This window comes from Hemicordylus capensis, chromosome 2 (genome assembly GCF_027244095.1).
Source record: "Hemicordylus capensis ecotype Gifberg chromosome 2, rHemCap1.1.pri, whole genome shotgun sequence".
Lineage (NCBI taxonomy): Eukaryota > Metazoa > Chordata > Lepidosauria > Squamata > Cordylidae > Hemicordylus > Hemicordylus capensis.
Window position 1 is genome coordinate 413,280,655 of NC_069658.1, and position 23,516 is coordinate 413,304,170.

Sequence of the window (23,516 nt, forward strand, 5' to 3'; positions counted from 1 at the left end):
GGAGTCACGGGTGTGTGCAGTACAACTCTGTATGCAGAGTGCATGGATGCAGTGTGCACACACCCCACTTCACAATTGGCTCCCACATACAGAGACTCTCCCTCTTAACTTATAAATCCTGTCATAGCAATGGGTATTATATATTCAATATTTGGGACAGCCCAGGAAGCAAAAAAATGCTTATAGCTTATAATGGTAAGAACACAGGTGTAATTATATTCTGTGTGCTCAGAGGTGGTGATTACTAACGTGCGATATGGCCACCAGCTGTTTGGTCACTCCTAGCTTCCAGATGAACAGTTGACATTATTCCACACAAATGGGAACAGAGCAAACATTATTCTGTACCCATGCACATTGCCTGTCCTGTCTTCCTGTGTGCTATCTTTGAATTTCTTTTCTGTACTATCATTTAAGGTGGGATGGGAACCCTAGCATCCTCCATGTGCTGTTTATTCTTGTGTTTTTTCTCCACTTGTCTTTGGTTGAGTTCTTTTGTTAATAAAGGCATCCAATCCTATAAAAATTAAAAGTTACATATCATACAATTATTCGGTAACTAAACATATTATTGTGTGTAATTCAAATGGCTTTAAAATAGTATGTCAAAACATTTAGGGTCAGGTAGAACATACAAAATTTTATTATGCTGCAGCTTGATGCATGTTGGTCGCCTTGTACAAACTCAATTATTCCTGGTGATTTGCAAATTTTGTATGGCTTATAACAAGCCATTATTGGTGCTTGCCACCAATTTTCTTTCTCAGACTCCTCAGTACATACCTGTCCTCAGGACTTCGGAGGGGGATCAGGTTATCTTGCATCATGCTAGGTGTCTGAGGGTCTTTGAGCTGGATTTTGCTCCCCCTAATTCAATGTGATAGTAATGTACTCTCCCACTCCCATATGGGAGAGAGCAGGGAGCAGTTATGTTTGTTATACTTAGTTTTGAAGCAGGCAGAAACTTCTTCACTGAAATTCATGGAGAACTCCATGGAAGGATCTATACACTGCTGATCATGTGGGCCATGGCAGGTGTGGTGAGCAGATTTGTAGCCTGACTTTAGAAATTGCTGATTTCAACCTGACAGGATCTGCCACACACCAAACTAACTGCACATCTGGCCCTAGGCAGCAGCAAGACATGCAAGTACGTTAATTTTGCTCGTGGGTGAGGAGGGGGCCATTGGTCCTTGGCCTGCTACAAAAATGGCAAGGGACGTTTCTTGCATTGAAGTTTCAGTGGGTGTACTCTAAACTTAAGTGGAGTAGGTAGTTGCTATGGTTGTCGTTGCTGAAAACAGTTTCCATAAATGACACTACTACTGTTGTGGAGACAATAATGTTGACTCTGGAGGTGGAGAAGGAAGTTGTTAAAGTCATAATGATTGACTTGGAAAGTAAGGAGTTCAGGAATAATCTATAGGGTCCCTAAAAGTGTGGAAAGGGATACCCATAAATTATACCCATAACCTCACTGCTTAAAGAAATCCTGGCTTTCCCTGAGGATTAGGGTGGGACGACCATGTGTAGGACACTGCCCTGGAACATTCCTAATTCATTTTTACCAATCTGAAGCCAAAGAGGATTAGATTCACCAGGCATGTGAGAGAAGAAAACACACCAGGAATCAGGCTTAAATTATTCTGTTCCTGGATTATGCAACAGAAATAATTGCTCAAAGATGTGCCTTTAATAACGTAAAGAGATTGGCCAGAAACATGATTATTCCTTTTCACTTCAGTTACCTAGCAATCTTATGTGTAGATATTGTGAGACTACTTGTTCCTAGAGATAATCTGGTGAGGCTGTGTCATTCCTTCCATCTGTTAAGGGCCCCACACTTAATAAAGAATGAAGCACCTGCTGGAGATACTTTTGAATCCTCAACATGTTTCAAGAGCACTATGCCAGATTTCTGGCTGGCAAATTTGATAAATTGATTACCTGCAACTAGCCTGCCACTCTCATCTGTGTATATGTATTTTTAAAAGTATACAGATATTATCAATAACACTTTTAGCTGTATTTGAAGAAGAAAAAAGATAAGAAGCAGCATAAGCTTCTGGTTACCCAGTTCACACTGAGTGGGCTAAGCAGACGTGCTCACAATAGCGGAGTGCAATTGCACATTTTATGATCACTGATGCTTTAATAGCGTAAAGACCAAAGTATTTATATTTCTCAAGGTGACTTGTTGCTACTGTGTGTTCTTTTCGATAACAAGGTTTTTTATTGATAATGTTGTTGCTTTGAAGATTTTCTCTTAACTTATTGTGGGGTGGTTTAAACCAGGAGCCAGAAAGTACAATGTTCTGACGACCACTGAAGACCAAGCAGATCTTTGCCACAGTGGGATAGAAGAAAGGATTAAGACTGGCCAGGCACTGGATAGGATTAGTTTGTATATGGATGTGTTATGTACTGGTTAACCTGTATATGTCTCTTTATGGTGCAAGTATAGCCTCAGGAGGTACAGGAAGTGGTGTTCACCAATGAGGGAAAGATGTTGAATTTCTGTAGCTCACTACACTGCATGCATCTGGTGTGAATCTGAAGAGAAGCCTGATTAAATGTCTTGGGGCAAGGCTACCAGAAACACAGTACACAATACCAAGGGCAATAATATTTTTCAACCTAAGAGCCATTTGATTAGAAATTTAGGTCCATAATTTATTTATATATGTATATATGAATACGAGGATCATATCCTGAAATGTGAGGGGCCTAAGTGTCCCCAAGAAGAGAAGGCTTTAGACAATGGCCAGCATAGCCCTGTCACAGGAAATGCATATCCAAAAGCAAGATAGCAGGTTTTAAAATGTGGGTTGCATTTTCCGCTGTGTCCTCTAAATAAATTCAAAGAAGCAGCTACTATGTAAACATCTAATTGACCCAGGTTTTTAAATCAGAACTACAGCTAGAAAGAGACAGGACAGGTGACCTTTGTGATCTGCAGGGCCTCTATTCTCTCCTACAACCGTGCATAACGGAACCACAGATAACAAGACCCTGAGGCAATCGGAATGGGGGGCCGGGGTAAGTTCCTGGAGGTGAAAAAGGGTGTAAAGAGGCTTTTAAAGGCAGAAATAATAGAACTAAAGTGCCACACCGTGTTCTGCAGGTCTTCAGCCGTCCGGCAATACCCCCCTCCCATACCTCAATTCTGCCAATTTTCTGTTAAAAAGCACGGTTTTGCAAAATAGCCACAAAATGGCTCCGTTCAGCAGAATGGTGGCCAGAAATGACTTCGAAAGTCATTTCCGGCCACTCAGGAACCACAGATAGGTGACTTCTTTATTTTTTCAACCATGTATAACAAGGTCGGATCTACATTTCCCAACCACGGATACATGAAACCATGGGTGCTGGGACCTCAGATAATGAGGGCCACCTGTATAGGACTTGCAAACACAAATAGTCTAAATATAGACACTTTTGGTGTTTTTCTTCAAATTGTGTAACTTCAGATAAACTAATAATTGGGGGCATCTGAAATGAGATACTGGATCTCTTTATGTATTGGAATGCCTCTTCTACCAATTAAAATGTAAATCGAGAGAATCCATTCAGATATATATCCAGGGAGCTGGCCACTGTGACTTATACTGATCACTGCATCTAGTGGACAAAAAAGTCTCCTACTCACAAGAATTGCTTCCATTTTAGACAAAACTGATTCAATCAGCCGGAGATGGAAGATCTGTTCCATAGAAATCATATCCTGCACCAGTCCAACTGGTATGTTTCCACAGATTCTTCCCCCCTGGATTGAAAATTAACATCTCTCTTTTTAAAAATATGAGAACTGAAAGGTGAGATCAGGAATTTCTTAAAACCTAACTTGCCCACAGTTCCAACCAGATTAGTGTTTATGTGATCCTTTTAAAGCTTGCATTGGAGTGAAAATAATTGCATACTCTTATCACCTCTTACAGAAAAGAAAACTTATATACCAGCAACTCAGATTTATAGGAGCAAGAGGTAGAAACTGTTAGTTTCAGTGTATTCGCACCTCCTGAATAACTTCTCAGGCAAATTCAACAGGAAATACATGAAATAGGACATGTAAGTTATTCACTCATACATTAAATCAGCCAACCATGGTTTTGTGCAGTTGAGGTTGCCTTGTTCTACTTCCACATTTGATTGGAGAACAGATACACCAGCTCCAGAGGCCAATGCAAACAAAAGAAATAGATGCCATTAAAAGCCAGAAGAACCAGAATCAGAGGGCTTTGCAGCTGAATGGTACATCTTCAGTGAGTTGTTGATGCCACAGTGTACAAAAGCACTGCTAGGTGGGTGTTTTCTCCAAGATGAAACACACAATTAACTTTCTGAGAGAGATTACACCTTTATAATTTAGGTTCATTTACTAGTGATCCTAGAATGCAGCCATTGGCAGGGAAAATTCAAAGAGCAATCAGTAGCTCAAAACTACCAAACTGGATCCATGAAGATACTAGAGGGGTCTGATTAGCACTCACCAGATGAGTGCCATGACTAAAGATAAATGTAAATTCAGCTGCTGACTTGGCTCTAATTCCACAAAAAGAAATTTAACAAAACAGAATAGATTGGTTTAAATCCTGTTTTGAAATTGCTGTGAATACCAGTTAAATCATTTTGATTTAAAACAAGTTTATCAACTATTTCTTCACATATTGAACAATGATGCATACTAATTGGTTAATCTGCCCACTAAGATTAAGAAATGTTTTGTGTACATAAATATTTTACATGCTCTAGAAGGGTATACTTAATATAGTTATATAAAATTTAATATTTCTACTACTTTTAGAAAATATTACAGAGTACATGGCTTATTTAATAACTTTTACTTACTATGGACATCAGAAGAAATGTGCTAACTGGAGCAAGAGGCACCTTTTAAATTGGTGATTCTCCTATATTTAGGGGGGCAGAGCAACTGGCCCTTCCAACCCTAGCGTAACATTCCTGCAGTGGCTGTTGCTGGTGTCTACCTTATGTTTCTCCCACATTGTAGGTGGTCATTGTTCCTACAGTGGGTCAATCACTTGTACTTGCTCCAAAGACAAGGTGACAGGTGGATCAAACAGATCACTGTCCTGGCCTCCCTACCCAGCAGACAGCAGGAGCTGGTCTCCCCCAGTTCCTTTCCTGTCTTGCTCCAGGTCATATGTGCCAAGAGGGAATTACTGCTCCCAAGCATGCAGCCTCCATTTTCTCTTTGTCTTCAGCCTCCAACCTTTGGTGAGACCTATCATTTTTTCCTCTTCCTTGTATTCCCTTATTTTATTTTATTAAAAAAAAAACACCTTCCTTGGTCCTTCCTTTCCCTGTTGGGTTTCTCTGCATTACCCCCCGCCGCCGCCACCACCACCATTGAGCTCACCCAGGCAGGGGAGATCCTGGCAGGCCCTCGCTCTGAGGAGCCTATTCCATTTAATGAGGATCAGACAGTCTGTCTCCCTGGGGAGCCAGCACCTAGTGAGGGCATTTGACTCCCCAGCAAGCCTAGGGCCAGAAACGTCACCATCATTCCTCCTCTGTGCACCAGCCATTCTGGACACAAAATGACCAAGGTGGTTGCCACCATTTTGAGGCAGGAGAAGTCTAAAACTAAACCAAATGCTAAGGCTAGGAGGCAGTCTACAGCAATTCACTAGAGTGACTGCCTCCTTTTCCAGCCTATCGATGGAGATGAACCACCTGCAGGTTTGTCCTTGGAGGACCAGGTTGCAGGTACTTCTGTTGGCAGTGGGGCAAGACGGGGGATTCTCCCCCCTCCTCCCAGCCCCCATCTGGGCAGCCTTGGCATCCAGCCCCATTCAACACTGGAGATCCACTGGCACAGCTACACTTGGGCACATCTTTCATAGTGTCACCTTTGCAGCCCCATGTGGGCATACCTCTCACAGCAGCACCTCCACAGCCCAGCAGGGAAGCAGCTTCTGGCCTGGAGGGCTATCGAAAGGCTATGTCAGTCCTGCTGCTGTTCAGCTCAGTCATGCTGTTTTTCATCGCAGCCATGCACCAGCTTGGAGGTCCGGTGGCAGACAGACACGTGGCCAGGCAGCGCACTGTTCCTAGGAGGCCTTTCCACCCTGCTTGGCAGGGTCACTCTCTAGAGATTTGAGTCAGACCCACATTCAGAGTGACCCCTTATCCTAGGTGCTTCCGAAAAGGAGGATGAGCTGCCACGCCAGTCCCATTATTCTTTTTTTCCTTCAGCAAACTTTGAGGTATTCTTGGCAAAGGCTAGAAGAGCCGTTAGGGCTTCCACTGCTGCCTCTGATTCAGCCGATGCAATTAATTCTACCTTGGCCCTGGAGGTTTCCCTACAGCTGCCCCACAGGACTTGTCTATCTCCTTCCTTCCACTTTTTCATAAGACGGTGGCAGAATGGAATAAGCCTGCTTCCACAAAGTCCAATGGATCCTTTAAGAACATAAGAACAGCTCTGCTGGATTAGGCCCAAGGCCCATCTAGTCCAGCATCCTGTTTCACACAGTGGCCCACCAGATGCCACTGGGAGCCTGCAGGTAGGGGCTGAAGGCGTGCCCTCTCTGCTGCTGTTACTTCCCTGTAACTGGTATTCAGATGCATCCTGAATACCAGTTCTTCACATTAGAATACTTCTTCGCAGGCTTTACACCCTGCCCAGTGAGGTAATGTCTCAGTTGGCCACTCCTGTTGTTGATGGACCAGTGGCCGTTCTGGTATCTGGTATCTCAGAATCTGGTATTCTGAGCAAGGATGGCAATTCACAATTCAAATCAACTGAGGACAGAAAGGTGGACCTGCTTCTTTGTAAGGCCTATGAGGCCTCGGCCACAAGCATCAGGACCTCTGCGGCCAGCTCCATTTTTGCTAGGGCAGCTATAATCTGGGCCAAGGAGCTTCTCAGTGAAGTTCTTGAGGGCCAGAGTAGGTTGCAACAGGGTCCCAAGAAGCTCGCCAAGGCAGCTGCCTTTGTGGCCATCGCTGGTTTAGTTTATCTCCAGTCAGCATCCAGGTCTATGGCGGCAGGGGTTGCCCTCCACAGGTCAATGTGGCTCAAGAACTGGCATGTTGATCACAAGTCCAAGGTCAGTCTTGCCTCCACTCCCTTTACTGAGGCCAAGCTCTTTGGGTAGTCTCTAGACTCTGTCCTTGTTGAACCACATGACAAGAAGAAAGCTATGCCCTCAGGTCGCAGGGACTCATGCTGACCCTTGAGAACCAACCACTAACCAATCTTCCTTTTGTCTCTATAGGGCTCCTCCCAGGTCCTGGGACAGCCACCCATTCCGAGTCTCAGGCCATCCTCAGTGGCAGGCCAAGAGCAGAGTGGGATTCAGACCATCTTCTCAGCAGCAGGCCAATGCTAGCAGATCCCATCCCAATTGTAAGCAGAATTGATTTCCCTCATGTAGGGGGCAGACTACAGCAGTTTGCCCCCACATCAGTAGGATCCACACATGTGGGTTCTGCAGATACTCAGGTGCAGCTTCTCCCTAAACTTCACATTTCCCCATGATCACTTCATCTCATCTTGGGTCTCCAAGAATTCAGTCAAGTGGCAAGCTATGGACCAAGCCATCCTCCATCTGATTCAGATCCAACTAATAGAGCCTATTCCCTTGACAGACACATGCTGAGGTGTCTACTCAACTTTATTCCTGGTGCCCAATAGAAATGGATCATGGAGAGTAATCCTCAATCTAAGGTGCCCCAACCATTGGCCTTCATAAACCTGTCAGAAGTTTAGCTGCATATTCCCATCCTCCCCACCCACCACAGGTTCCTGCGGTTCTGCTACAATTGCAGGCACTTCCAGTACAGGGCCCTTCCCTTCAGCCTTTCCTAGGCACTGAGAGTCTTTACCAAGATTACAGCGGCTCTTGTTGCGCATGTGAGATGCAGGGTCTTTGTATACATGTTTACCTGGATGATATCCAAATCCTTTCTCTGTTGCACCCCCATGTGCAGGGGAATGTAGCCCAGTTCCTGCACCTTTTACACCAGCATGCTTCATTGTCAACGATGGTTGTCAACGATGCCACTTCACTCCAGTACAGATACTGCAGTGTCTGGGGGCATGGTTCGATACCATGTGGGTAACCATCTCTCTTCTGCGGGACAGGAGGGAGAGGATATGCCAGCTTGTATTCCCCCTCCTTAACGCCTCATCGGTGGATCTCATGTTATTTTCTCAGGTCCTGTGAACCATGATTGCCTTCCTTGATTCCATACCTTGGGCACTTGGCATCTGCACCCACTTCAGTGGCTCCTTTTTGCCTTTGAGGCACAGATCATGGCTCACTTACACAGGCCAGTTCCCCTTTCCAACCAGCTTCGCCATTCCCTGTGATGGTGGATCCTCCCCAGCAGTAGCCAGGGGTGTCTCTCTCAGGCTGCCACAGCATCAACTGGCTGGAGCTCAGGGCTATCAGACTGGCCCTTGGCCAGTTTCTCCCCCTCATACGTCACCATCACATCATGGTACGAATGCACAACACGACTGCCAAGTCACATGTGAACCTATCAGTGTACTACATCTCAGTCACTGATGCAGGAGTCCAATCTTCTGCTGGGCAGAGTTGCACCTGACCTCCATCACGGCAGAACACTTCAACAGCCTGGCCGATACACAGGTGGACTGACTCAGTCTGGAGATGATAGACCCTGAAGAGTTGAGTCTCCACCCTGAGGTATTCTACCTCATCACTCAACATTTCGGGCAGCTCTTGGTAGGTCTCTTTTCAGCACCAGCCAATCACAAGCTTCCCCGTTTCTTCACCAGGTTCACCTCTCCCATGGCGGAGGCTACAGTCACACTGATGTCCCCGAGGCCTTTTGAATGCCTTTCTGCCCACTGCACTGATCTCCAAGGTGATAGCCAGGACCCGGTCTGAAGGAGCGGACCTGATGATGCTTGCTCCACATTGGCCCAGAAGGTCATGGTTCTCTGATCTCTCTACCTCCTTCCATGCCCGAACCTTCTCTCTCAGGGGCCTCTCCTCCATCCAGACCCAGAATGGCTACAGCTTTGAGCCTGGAGGTTGAGCGTGCACTGTTAGCAAAGATGTTATTCCACATCAGTTCAGGATTCCATTTTGGCCTCATGCAGACCTCCCACTAATCGAATTTATCAGGCCACTTGGGCTGCCTTCATTTGCTGGCCACAGAGAAAGTGCAAAGTTCCCCTCTCGGTGAAAATCCCCCAGGACTTAGCTTTCCTGCATGTGAGCCTAGCCCAGGGTCTTTGCCATAGCACCCTGAAGTGCTAGGCTTTGGCCCTGTCCTCTGTTCTCCAACTCAGGTCTGCAAATCATTCTTCCCTATACCCTCACATTTCCCGTTTTCTGAGAGGGGCTTCTAACATTGCCCCTCCCCCAATACATAGTTCCCCCTTCTTGGAACCTCATTAAGGTCCTTTACATGCTTACCCGGGCATCCTTAGAGCCTCTGTGCTCCATTTCCTTCAAGCTTCTTTCCTCTTTTTGGTAGCCATTATATCGGCCTGCACAGTCTCAGTTGGGGGCCCTTTCAGTGAGGAAGGAGCTTTGCATTTTCCAGCAGGGTGCTGTGCTCCTTAGAACTGACCCCACCTTCCTGATGAAGGTTAGCTCCTGCTCTTATCAATCCCAGGATATAATCCTTCCATCTTTTTGCCGAGCACCGGCTCATCCAAAGGAGAGATCCAGGCATAAACTGGATGTTTATGGCCTCCTCCATTGCCCAGGCCTTCTCCATTGCTGCCCCGAGGCTTTGGAACACACTTCCTGCTGAAGTAAGAGCCTCCCCATCTCTTACAACTTTTAAAAGGGCAGTCAAGACGCATTTGTTCACCCAGGCTTTTAATTAGATAGTTTTAATTGTGTTTTAATAGTTTTAACTTTTTAATTTTAATTGTTGAAATGTTTTAATCTTTTATTGGCTGTTTTTATTGTTTTGTAAACTTCCCAGAGAACTTGCATTTTGGGCGGTACAGAAATGTATTAAATAATGAATACATAAATAATTAAATGTCTGTAGGGTCTCTCCGCCAAACATACTTTGTGTCCCTTTTTTCTAAAATTGCTGGGTTCCAAAGTGTCTCTGTACTGGTTGATCAAGGCATGCATCACCCTGACCTCTCTGCTCAAGTTCCACTAGCTGAGATCTGCAGAGCTGCTACCTGGTCCTCCATTTCTCCTTTCATTAAGCATTATAGAATCCATGCCTTCTAGTCTGTACAGGCCACTTTTGGGTGCACAGTGCTCCACCAGGTAATGACAGATTGATCCACTCCTTCCCTGGTATGTCCTATCGTAGGCATGATGACCTCCTACACTGTGGGAGAAATAAGTGTTAGATTTACTGTGAATTGAGACCACCTTAAGTGGCGCAACAGGGAAATGCTTGACTAAAAAGCAGAAGGTTGCCAGTTCTAAACCCTGCTGGTATGTTTCCCAGACTATGGGAAACTCCTATATTGAGCAGCAGCGATCTAGGAAGATGCTGAAAGGCATCATCTCATACTGCGTGGGAGGATGCAATGGTAAACCCCTCCTGTATCCTACCAAAGACAACCACAGGGCTCTGTGGGTGCCAGGACTCGAATTTGACTCGATGGCACACTTTACTTTTACTGTGAATGGTCCTTCTTCCACAGTGTATGGAGGTCATCTGGAGCAGGGATTCTCATCGTTGGGTCCCCAGATGTAATTGGACTTCAACTCCCATAATCCCCAACCAAAGGCCACTGGGGCTGGGGATTATGGGAGTTGAAGTCCAGTAACATCTGGGGACCCAACGTTGAGAATCCCTGATCTGGAGGGTCATCCAGATCAATCCCTGATCCTGGAGAGTATTCCTTGCCATTCTCTCTCCTTATTGCAGGACTGCTCAACTTTGGCCCTTCTATGGATGTCGGCCTACAACTCCCATAATCACTGGCTATTGGCCACTGTGGCTGGGGATTATGGGACTTGTAGTTGAAAAACAGCCACGGGGGGTGAAGTTGATCACACCTGCCTTATTGTAATCTCACTTGTTACTGGAAATTCTTCTCAGTAATAGGGAAAAAACAGTCAAGGAACTGGGGGAGAGCAGCTCCCACTGCCTGCTGGGTAGGGAGGCTGGGCCAGTGACCTGTTGGATCTACCTGATACCTTCCTTTCTCTGGAGCAAGTAGGAGCAATTAACCCATCACAGGAATGATGACCTCTGTACATTGTGGAGAAAGAACCATTCATGATATGTCTTTTAGATTGTGAGCCCTTTGAGGACAGGGAACCATCTTATTTTTTTCCTTTTTCTATGTAAAATGCTTTGAGAACTTCGGTTGAAAAGTGGTATATAAATATGATGATTAATGAGTAGTAGTAGTGGTGGTGGTGCAAACAGAAAGCGCTGTCTCCTTTGTGCAAACCCTCTGTTCTTCCCCATGGCGCGGGACTGCAGCTCCTTTCTCCCTCAGTGTCTGAACTACACCTGAAATCCCATCTGCACAGTGATTGGGAAGGGCAGAGGGAGTGTACAGGAAAGTGGCACTGGCTCCACCCTCTGTCTTGCATGCCTGATTTTCCCCATAGCTGCAGGGGGTGGATTTTAGGTTGCATGGAGAGTGGAGAAGAAGCTCCTTCTAAGCTGCCCAAATGGTAATTTAAAATCCATCCTCATGACAGGGTAGTTGGGAGTGACAGACTGGTGGGGTGGGGTGGCCTGCACTCACGTCTTGGTGTACCTGTGGCCGAGTCTCATGAATGAGCTGCCCTTGTTGGTTAACTGAAACATCTTTTTAAAACCCAACTGCCTGCTTTGGAGGGGGAAAGAAAACCACCTGCAGCCTCCTGTTTCCAGAGAGAGAGAGAGAGAGAGAGCTCTCAGTTCATATCTCAGCACTATCCCTGATGTCCAAAATAAAATGTATGGAGCATTAACATTAGTAAGTTCTGTTCCAGTTCTGTTCCATTGCCATTGTTACAGAAATCACATCAATTTTTTTTGGTAGTGTTAACGTCACTACAGAGGCTTCTGCAGTTTTGAGAAACTAACCATGTGTGTCTGCAGGAAATAAGTGGGAAGATAAAGCGATCCAACCAGGCCATTTAAACATTTATTGAAATTACTAACCAGTAAGACTCATCATAGTTTAATGTTCAACATTCTTAGTGCAAACATCTACATATTGGTGATGTGATAAAGAAGGTAGTTCATATGACTTAGTCCTTTGGAGTAATACAAATCCTAAAGGCTGAGATGTATAGGAGCTTAAATACAGTTTGGAAACCGTGTTCCTTGCTCTCTATACTAGCATGGAAAGATAAAATTGTTCACAAATTCAATAGAGAAAATATCTGCCCTTTGTGTTTGGAGAAAGTTGTTTATGACAGTTGGATGAAATTGATGGACATTTCCCTGTCCATTTGGACTAAGTACAAAGACTGGCCCTTGTTGAGGCACTTAATGCTCACAACATAAATAGAAGATAACATATTGAAGATTTATGAGATTATATATAGACAATCTTGGGTATAAGAGACATTCTCCCTGCCTCCACCACACGCCCCTCCTATATTTTCCCCTTTTCTGACATTTTCCTCATCTCGTTGTTTCACTTTTATCTCAAGTTGTGTATTTGTTGATCTGCTTATTAGAAAAAAACAAAACAAAACTATATTTAGTAATAAATATCAACTATTCTCTTCTGAGGGGAAAATAGAATTCCTGCTCACAGAAAGTGTCTCCACCTTCTTTTAAGTGATTTCCCCCTTCAACTCCATCCCCTTCTCCATTGCTGGGTGGCCGCAATCTTCAGAGGCTTTTGTGGGCTATAAGGGGGCTGCTGCAGAGAGGAGAATGCTAGTAAAATCTCTCAGGGGAATTTTCACATGCAATACTTGGGAGCCAGCCTTCTTTTTAATTCTTACAAGCATGTTTCTGGTGCTTGCTTTAGCTTGGATTGTGTGACAACTTGCTGTTTCCCAGTGCCTCCAAACCTCAGCTTGACAACTGAAACAAAACACTGCCCCTCCCTAAATTAGGGAATAATCGTCATTGACAACCAGATGATTTCCCCCTCCTACCAAGACTGACCAAAATTTGTGGATGCTTAATGTAAAGTATTAATGCTTTTAGCTTGCATTTTCCTGTATTTCATGATGATTTGTGCAAAATTGACACTTTTCCTGAGCTTTATAATATGTTCTTCATGGTTAGCAGGCAATCAAAGATAGTTGGGTTCATAACTGGACCAGATTAGTTTAAGATGTGTTACGGGTTTTTGTTTTACATAAAATGTTCTTAGATATGCTAGGCTGTTGTAGGTGAGCAGCAGCAAAACACTGCATCCTAATGGAGATGATATGTCTTCCCTATGACTCCACAAATAGTAATAGAATGCCTGTGTGACTTTTTGAACATCTTCACTGAAATTCCTTTTGCATCAAATGCAACAATAGTGTATTGGAATGCACACTGTTGTATAGGAATTCATAATTTGCATTTAAGTTGGGAAAAGGGAGTTGTGTGGTGATATAAATTTTAAGTAATTCAGCAAGTGATATTGTTATACAAATCAAATTTGGAAGCAATTTTAAAATTTATTTTAGCAGCTATTCATGATGATGATCCTTTTGGAGTTTGATAATGGTGAGACTAAGGTGAATTGAAAAGGCATGTTGCTCCAAAGTGAACCTTGGATTTTAAGTTATTCTTCTTGCTATTTTCTTTCCAAAATAACATAGCTATAGATCTTTTATCCTCACTTTGTCTCATAAACAATTATTCTAATACTATCGCAGAGAAGAAGATTCAGAGTGTGAGAAAGATAAGAAAATCTGGTACTATAGCACAAAAGTCCAGCTGGCAGAATTAATTGAATGCCTTGACAAAGATTACTGGGAAGCTGATATCTGCAAAACTCTGGAAGAAATGCGTGAAGAAATACATCGGCATATGGATATAACAGAAGACCTCACTAATAAAGCACGGGGTAGCAACAAATCTTTCCTTACTGCAGCAAATGGTAAGAATATGCTTAACTGGTCTGGAATTGCTAACTACACATGATGCATTATTAAATAATAACCTTTCTGTCTTGACTTTCATTGACGTATTTCATTGGCAGAATATTTGTGAGAAATATTTATTTGTCTTGTTACAAATAAGGAATTCTGTGGATTGGAGTTGTATAAAGAGGTGATTATTTTCTGAAAGCAGCTTTTAGAGCCAGTAGAATGTATACATTCTTTAGTCATGTCTGAGGAGGTTCCATTCAATCTGTTATCCATATAGATGATTTGAGAAATAAGGTTAGTCAGTGGTCCAGGACTTACTTTATTTACTCATTCATTCATTCGATTTCTATACCACCCTTCCAAAAAATGGCTCAGGGCAGTTTACACAGAGAAATAACAAACAAATAAGATGTCTCCCTGTCCCCAAAGGGCTCACAGTCTACAAAGAAACATGAGATACACACCAGCAACAGTCACTGGAGGTACTGTGCTGGGAGTGGATAAGGCCAGTTACTCTCCCCCTGCTAAATAAAGAGAATCACCACATTAAAAGGTGCCTCTTTGCCAAGGTAGCAGGGGTTTTCCTGTTGCTTTTACAGGGAAGTCCTAATCTGTGTGTAAACTTGGTTTAAAAACTTAAACTCTGGAAACTCAGCATAATAGGGTTGATAAAAATAGATGATTTTCTTAAAAATCAGATTTTTAAAATTTTAAATGAGATATTTGGGTTTTTAAAATTGCTATAAAAATAACCTAGGTCAGATATCTCATGAACGTTAATTATAACAGATAATTATATTCTGTGAACATATTAACAGCATATATTGGGGGTAAGAGAGAACAGACCTGATTATTCCTATTCTGCAGGTGATGTATATGCACCACACACAGTCAAGCCCTTGCCTCCTCCCTTTCTCTAAAAGTGCAAAGATGCAAGACCCATTCACACATGTTCAACACTCATAATTTAAATTGGGTTTTCTATTTAAATCAGATTTTAAAAATTTAAAAACAATTGATTAAAAAAAATTACCTATGTCAAAAAGAGATCTCATGAATGCTAACCATAACACCTATCATAGCAGCAGGCTATAAAAGAGACCCCATTTGGGGATATTTTAATTAAGTTCCTGTACCTGTGGGTAAGACAAGCATGTGTGTGAAATGCAAACAGTGTAACAAAGAAATGCAAGGCATGGTTGCCCGAATGAAACAGCATTATGAGATACAGTGTGTATCTACCTTCTAAAAATGAAACCCACATCTATCTTATTCCTGAATATGTATTAAGGTTATATCAGGCAACAAGAATGTACTTTTACTAGAAAATGATGAAATAGAATCTTCAGGACTAGTGATTTAAATTGTGATTTAAATAATTAAAATTGAGTCCTTCTGTGAATCAGATCAACCCTGCAATGTAACGGAGCTACAGAGGTTTCTCATTATCTATCATTGCTGTCTTGCATCATTGCATAAGCTCCTGCTGGTACTCAAATGCATCAGTGTTTGTCTCTAACCACTCACGTTCACCATTGGTGACCTGGAATTGATGTCTGGACTAGTAGTAGTGGCAGGATTCCCTCCCCACCCCGCACCTCTCGTTTGACAGTGGTCGAAGCAGTAATAGTGTTCCCAGCAGCTGGCTGCTGCTAAACATCTTTTAGTCTATTTAAAGACCCTGCCTCATTCTAGAGTACAGGTAATGGTGATCTGTGGTAGTTGGCCACCAGGAACGCTATCCCTGCTTCAGATGCTGCTGAATCTGTCACAGCCTTCAGAGGTGTAGTGGAATAAAAGAGGTTCCCCGTTAAGCCATTATGCCCACCTACCCAAAGCAGGGGAGTCAACATTTTTTAAAGAGTGAGTTAGCTTTAAGGAGGTAACATCAAGACTGTCAGAGATAAATGGTTCTGGCTTGGTTTTCAGTCTCTAGAAATGAATCTCAAGTAAGTGCTGAACTTCATGGAGAGTGTATACATAAGATCACCATAAAGAGAGAATTGTGCACCTTCTCTGGTCATGTGCACAGGCTTCAAGAGAGATTTGCGCTTTGATTATTTGAAATTGTCCATTTGATTCTTAAATTGCTGTCTGTTCTGAAAGTCTCTGTACCTAGAGCAGGGCTATAAATATTTGTAATAAATATGGCCTTAACCTGCATATGATGGCAGCTTAAGCAGTGCATTTTACCTGACCAGTATTCATAGTCTCAAAGTGATGGAGAACTTGAATTCATCTCAGAGACTTAATATATATTCGTGATCAATATAAGAATATTTCTGACAAAGCTGCAATTGCTTCAGTCTTGAAACAGGGCAGTTAAATGTGGGGTGGGGGAAGTTGCTGATTTCCTTCCTGCTTGTGGCCCTGCCCCACCCCTGTAAAACCGACTTAAGTGGATTGAGGACCCTTTTGGAGTGGCTTTGCAAGGGTAGGGGACAGTAAATGTGGCAAATGGGCAACCACCCTGCACTAGGAGAAGAGGCTTCTTCAGATCCAAGCCTTTATTTGTTATAGCTTGTACCTTTAATCATTTTTTTCCAGACAAATAAAGGCTTGGATCTGAAGAAGCTTACTGTGTGTGTGCATGATCTGGATAGTGGTTCCAACATTCATAAGTAGTGGGTTCTGCGCCTGCGCAGATCATCTTCAGAAAGAATTCATTAGCTCCTCGCAATGCCAACTGCCTACTGCACGAGACTGCAGTACCCTCTAGTGGTGGTTAGGCATCTCCATATTCAGTTTCTTTCTGGCCGCCATTGCGATCAGTACTCGGAGACTGCTCCTCGTGGAAAGTTTGTTTTTCGTTTAAAGGCTTTTTGTACTTCTGGATATGGACTTTGAGCTCTCTTATGGATTTCCCTTGGTTTTGGCATTAACTTTGATACGGTTTTGAACTTCTGGATACGGACTTGACTATGCTTTTTCTTCATCCGACTGCTTTGACCACGATCTCGGACCTCCCCCTACGACCTAGGAACAGAACAGCTACCGGTTTACAAAAATGAGCAGCAATAGCAAGACAAGTAAACCTGGCAAGACTGCTTTTAAACGTTGTACTGATTGCCGTGGAAAGATCCCCTCAACAGACGGCCATACCCTCTGTTTGTTTTGCCTTGGGGAAGCGCATGATATGAAATCTTGCTTGGTCTGCGTTACCTTCAATAAACAGACGCTTAAAAATCGGGCAGCGCGTCTTAAAGTCTATTTGTTGGAAGATGCATTGCTGCCTAGTGCTACTCAGAAGGCTATGACACCGGGTCCTGTGCCAATAGCGCAGTCTAAAGACCCGGAGAAGTCGAGGAGAATCTCGGCCTCTAAAACTGCGGCATCTGCCACTTCGACATCGAGGGCCACAACGTCGAGTGCTTCGGCATCGGACCCCTTATCGACGTTTAAGCAGCCATTGGATCGGCGGTCTGGCCTAAAGAGAAAGCACAAGTATGACGCTTCAATACATGGTTCTGCCCATAAGAAGCATAAACACTGTGACCAAGTTGTGGAACTTAACCCTTCGCCTTCAGGACTGCAGGATTATGTGATCCCTCGATGTCGAGCGGCTTCCTTGTCTCCGGCTCCAATGCCCTATCAGTCGCCGCTGACTCCTGGGCCTCGAACACAGGGCATTCGGCATAGTTAACAGTCAACGTCGAAGGCATCCAGGTTAGAGTCTGGAAGCCGCACTTCGAATCCAGAGGCGCAATGTCGGGACGAGACTACACTGACTGTAGCCGTGGCTCACCCATCGACGTCGATGGCTGCATCGGAATCTACAGTCACAGTGATTTTGGACACGGAGCTCGACGCTGACCCCGACATTGAGCTCGACATCGAGGAAGAGACGACGTCGGTGGATCCTATCTTAGCGGAGGAGGTTATGCCGGTGCAATCCCCGGCGACACCAAGGGCGAGCAAGGAACAGGATGCTAGCCGCCTAACCCGCATGCTGCACTCTGAAGAAAGTACTCCCTCAACTGGGACCTTTGCAGGTTTTCACAAGGCTGACTACCTCCCTGGGCAAATTCCCAAGACACCTTCTCTGTCAGCTAGGCTAAAGGGACACCGGTCACAGGACTCCTGCCCAGTAGTGGTTGGGGTGACATGGTGAGGATACCAGGCGGAGACTACGCCTTATTTAGGGAATGGCTGCATGAACGAGAACAAACCCCCAGGGTTAGTAAGGGGACGGCCGTGCAAACGGCTTTAACACCAGTGCAACACACGGAGATGGCCATTCAGGCATCGGTGCCTTTACCACATCAGCGTTCAGTTTCCCTACAAGTTAATGTGTCACAGGTTCCACCGCTTCCCACATCCACTCTGTACCAAGTGACTGCTCAGACGACGCATACTCATGTACCAATGCATGTGACCTCGACTGCTGTGGGCAACTCACCTGTTTCATCTGATGACGATGGTGATGATGATTAAGAAGATGATTACACCTCTGATTCAACTGCTGATCCAGATGACCCGGAGGCACCTGCTCTCCCAGATCCAGATTCTAATGTTGCAACAGTTCCCTCGACATCACCCAATGAGGAGATTAAGGGCTATCATCAGCAGGTAGCTGAGATGGCTCAGGTCTTAGACCTCACCTTGAAGGAGAAGACCACTGACTTAGAGGACCCTGTTTACAACATGATGAGGGTGGCTTCGGGATTGAAGCCAGTGTACTTACCTATGCTGCCTCATATCACCAGGGTGGCAAAATCAGCTTGGGAAGTGCTTCAAACTTCGGCGCCTACCTCGAAGTGTTTGGAGGCGCTCTATCGCGTCCAAGAGGAGAAGAATGCTTATTTGGTGCATCACCCTGCTCCAAATTCATTAGTAGTTGATTGTGCAATGACATCTAAAGGCGACAAACGTCACACCACACCTGCGGACAAGGAGGGCCGTAAGTTGGATGTCCTGGGAAGGCGCACGTATTCGACAGCGTGCTTGTCTATCAAAATTGCCAACTATGTGGCTTGTCAAGCAAGATATATGCATTCCCTATGGGAGGTGTTGTTCGATCAGCGTGCTAAACTAGAACCAGGAGGGTTTATGAAAAGATTTGAGACTGTGTTCGCAAGGTCTACTGCAGCTACCCGTCAGGAATTGACTAATGCAAAGCACTTAGCTGAGTTGGAATCTTGGACATTGACATAGTCCATTATTCTAAGGAGGCATGCCTGGCTGCAAGCTACAGGTTTACAGCAGGATATGAGAGGTCGTATTGAGACTCTTCCATTTTATGGTGCGGGCTTGTTTTCAGACAAGACCGATGAGAATATGGAGCAATGGAAGAAATCTCAGAACACCGCGCGATCATTCACCAGCCCACAATATACTAACAGATACCGCCCATATAATCAGTACAATCAATACCAGAGGTGGCAGGGGAATTACCGACAGTCTGATAAACGAGACTTCAGGAGGCCTTACCAGCATTTTGGAAACAGCAACAAACACCCTTATTATCCTAAAAACAGGGCCAATCAGTCTGGCCAAAATAAGAGGACACCACAGTCAAAGCAACAGCTTTGATCCGAAGGTGAGCCCACTGCCAATATGCGACTCGCCTCTTCAAAGCAACCTGACCAACATCACAGCAAGGAACACCATCTCCTTGAGCTATGCCAGAGTTACCATCAAACTGGCAAGCCATGCCCAAGCATGGCACCATATAACATCAGACCGTTGGGTCTTGCGCATAGTGACGACGAGCTATGCACTAGAGTTCAAGGAGTATCCTCCATTTCTGGGTGTGAAGTAAACTACTGAAACCTCTGTCTTGAGGGAGAAGATGGGAAAGCTTTTGATGAAGGGGGCGATATCGCCGGTCCAGTGGGCTCTCAGCAGTCAGGATTTTATTCCCGTTTCTTCCAAATCCCCAAGCGCGATGGGGGCATAAGGGGGCATCATGGGGGCGCGATGGGGGCATCATGGATCTCTGGGGCCTAAATCAATACATTGACGTACAGAAATTTAGGATGACAACGTTGCAAGCCATCCTTCCTCTCCTCCATGGGGAGAATAGGATTACAACGCTCGACTTGAAAGATGCATACTTTCATATAGGCATTCAGGAAAACCATCGCAAGTATCTCCGCTTCACCATAGGAAACGAAATGTATCAATACAACGTGCTACCCTTCAACCTGGTCACCGCCCCACGGGTATTCATGAAGTGTGTTGCAGTGATAATAGCCCATCTCAGAACAAAGGGACTGTCCATTTATCCGTATTTGGATGACTGGCTTTTGACGGCCGGTACACAAGAACAACTGCTGGAGCATGTACACATGGTAACGACCCTGTTGAGCGATCTGGGCGTAAACATCAATTGGGGAAAATCCTTTCTACGGCCAGCGAAACGCCTTCAATATATCCGGGCGCTGTTGGACATGACGGCCCAAAGGGCTTTACTACCAAGGGAACGGTTTTCACGACTGCAGGCACTCATCCTCTTATGTCAGAGGAATCTGGTGCAGAAAGCAAGGACTATACAAGTGATTCTCGGCCTCATGGCGTCCTGCACCACCACGGTTTTGTATGCAAGGCTACGCATGCGCAAGCTATAGCTCTGGTTTTTGAGAGCTTACAGGCCAAGTCTAGAGCCACAATCCAAGCAAGTGACACTTCCGGGCAAAGTGCTGGACTCACTGATGTGGTGGACAAAGGAATCAAACATGCTCAACGGCATACAGTTCCAGTTGCAGAGGCCATCCACCACGGTGACATCCGATGCTTCGTTGCAGGGCTGGGGTGCCCACCTACTACACTACAAGATGCAGGGACAGTGGACGCCAAAGGAGAGACTTCTGCATATCAACTTTCTAGAACTGCTGGCTGCGTACAAGGCCTTGATTGCCTTCCAAGAGAAGCTCATGGGGCAAACCGTCCAACTGCAGATGGACAATACAACAGCCATTGGGTATGTCAACAAGAAGGGTGGGACGGTGTCCAGGTCATTGTACAGCCTCAGTCTACAATTGTAGAATTGGTGCATTCCATGTGGGATTTATCCCATTGCCATTCATATCAAGGGCACCATGAGCGTTTTAGCGGACTCTTTGAGCAGGGAACTTGTGCTGAACCAGCACGAGTGGGAATTGAATCCGGTGATACTGGCACAGTTATTCCAGGCTTGGGGCAGACCGAAGGTGGATCTATTTGCATCGTTAAGGAACAGCAAATGCGACCACTATTGCTCCAAGATGGGAATCGGCCCAGATACAAAAGGGGGAATGCGTTCCAGTATCAATGGAGCCAACAACTGTTTTATGCCTATCCTCCAATCCCATTGCTGCCCAGGGTGGTGGCCAAGCTTTTACAAGACAAGACTCAGGCAATAGTGATTGCCCCATGGTGGCCAAGGCAGCCATGGTACATGCAGCTACTCGGACTGTCCCAGGGCAGGTACAGGAGGCTGCCACAATGGACAGATCTGATAACTCAAGACCAGGGGGAAGTGGTGCACCCCAACTTGCCCGTGCTGAGTCTCACGGCATGGAGGATCAGTTACTAAGGAGGATTCTCCTAAATACCCGTAGGCTGTCGACAAGGCACAGCTACCGAGCAAAGTGGCGCAGATTTACAGCGCATGCTGCCTCTAGGGGCTATGACCCCAAAGAAGCAAGCCTGAAGGCCGTTCTTCTATATCTGACAACTCTGAAACAGAGCGGCCTGGCGAATGTCTCGATTAAAGTGCATATGGCAGCTATATCAGCACACCATGATGTGTGGGATGGAAAGATGGTCTTCACCCATCCGAGGTGTAAGGATTTCTTGAGAGGCATCAATAATTTGTACCTGCCACCCGCCGGCTGAAAAGTGGAGTCTCTCCTTGGTGCTCTCGTCACTGACGGAACCACCCTTTGAACTATTGGCAACTGCGTCGATGAAACTCTTAACCTTAAAGACACTCTTTTTAGTGGCCATCACCTCGGCCAGGTGAGTAAGTGAGCTACGTGCGCTCCGCATAGATGAGCCTTATACAAGGATTTATCCAGAACGGGTCATCATGCGCTTGGATCCCAAATTCCATCCAAAAATTGTTAGAGTTTCCTTAATACCGAAATTGTGTTGCCTACCTTTTTCTGGGAACCTTCATCCGCACTCGAGTGGGCTATGCATGCATCGGATGTTCGCCAAGCCCTTCTCTTCTATTTGAAGGTCACGAAGGATATTCGTAGGACACCTCAGTTATTTGTTGGCCTGCAGGGCAAGTATAAAGGGTTTTCGCCTAATCGCCAGAAATTGTCTTTCTGGTTAGTAGAATTGATTAAATTGGCGTATGACCAACAGGGAGTCAGCCCACCGTCTGCAATCTGGGCACACTCCACTAGGGCTTAACGCCACATCTGCGGCACATCTGTCAGGCATTCGTTTCACGGATATCTGCACAGCAGCAACATGGTCGTCCCACCAGACGTTTGTTAAACACTACGCCATAGATCTGCGCACTAAGGCTGCAGAATTTGGACAGGCGGTCCTCAAAAGGGTGTTACAGTGACTTGCAGTGCTTACCCACCTCCAACAGGGTAGCTTGTAATTCACCCACTACTTATGAATGTTGGAATCACTATCCAGATAAACAGGTTGCTTACCTGTAACAGATGATCTGGTAGTGGTTCCATACATTCATAAAACCCACCCGTCCATCCCTTCTGCAGGAGTAGCAAGCCACTGAACACTGTGGACATACCACTGTGCTGTAAAGACCTGGCTGCTATGTCGGCCATCAAGAAACTGAATACGGAGACGCCTAACCGCCACTACAGGGTACTACAGTCTCGTGCAGTAGGCGGTTGGCGTCGCAAGGAGCTAACAAATTCTTCCCGAAGCTGATCTGCGAAGGCACAAAACCCACTACTTATGAATGTATGGAACCACTACCAGATCATCTGTTACGGGTAAGCAACCTGTTTTTATCAAGCCTTCAGATTAATTTGCACAATTTTTAGACATTTGTGCACATTCTTTGCTATAACTTGCAAATCACCTGTGATGATACAACATACAGGAGCAACATACAGGATCCCCTATTGTCAGTTAATTCCCATTCTCTGACCTCACTTGGGTGCTATGTACACTGTTCAGTGTACAAAAGCCCTTAGATGAATTCACATTCTCCAGCATCACACCGAGACTATGCTTATTGTTCAGACGTACAACATTCCCTGCATATGCAGTCATTAGACTTACTTTCTGCAAGGTGTTTTAACTACTCGTATTGACTGGGAAATATGCATCTTGAATAAGCATATAGAAAATTCTGTAAATAGCTGCACATTCTCTTAAAGAGACGTTGACTTGGATCCAGAGAGCCCCTTAAGTGACTAGGACAGAGTCTCAGATTTCTATCAGTCAGTCTCTCTCCTTCACTCACGCACTGCAGCTCCCCAAGCACCATCATATACCATTCCAATAGGTCTTTTAATCCTTGAGAGCAACTTTACAGAGGTTGCAATGAGGAGAGAAAAAAGCCCTGTTGCATATGCAGAACACTCGTTGCAGTTCTCTGAATCAAAGTCTTGGCATATTGACCAG

The 23,516-nt window shown here is 45.0% G+C and overlaps 1 protein-coding gene across 9 annotated transcripts in view; it reads left to right on the forward strand.

Moving 5' to 3' along the window:
* Positions 1-23,516, forward strand: part of BPTF (bromodomain PHD finger transcription factor) — a 148,268-nt gene that overhangs the window by 38,658 nt on the left and 86,094 nt on the right. For all 9 annotated transcript variants that reach the window (XM_053291896.1, XM_053291898.1, XM_053291890.1 and 6 more), the window contains exon 3: positions 13,761-13,984. In XM_053291896.1, the coding sequence (XP_053147871.1) occupies positions 13,761-13,984 (224 nt within the window). The remainder of the gene's footprint in view (positions 1-13,760; positions 13,985-23,516) is intronic.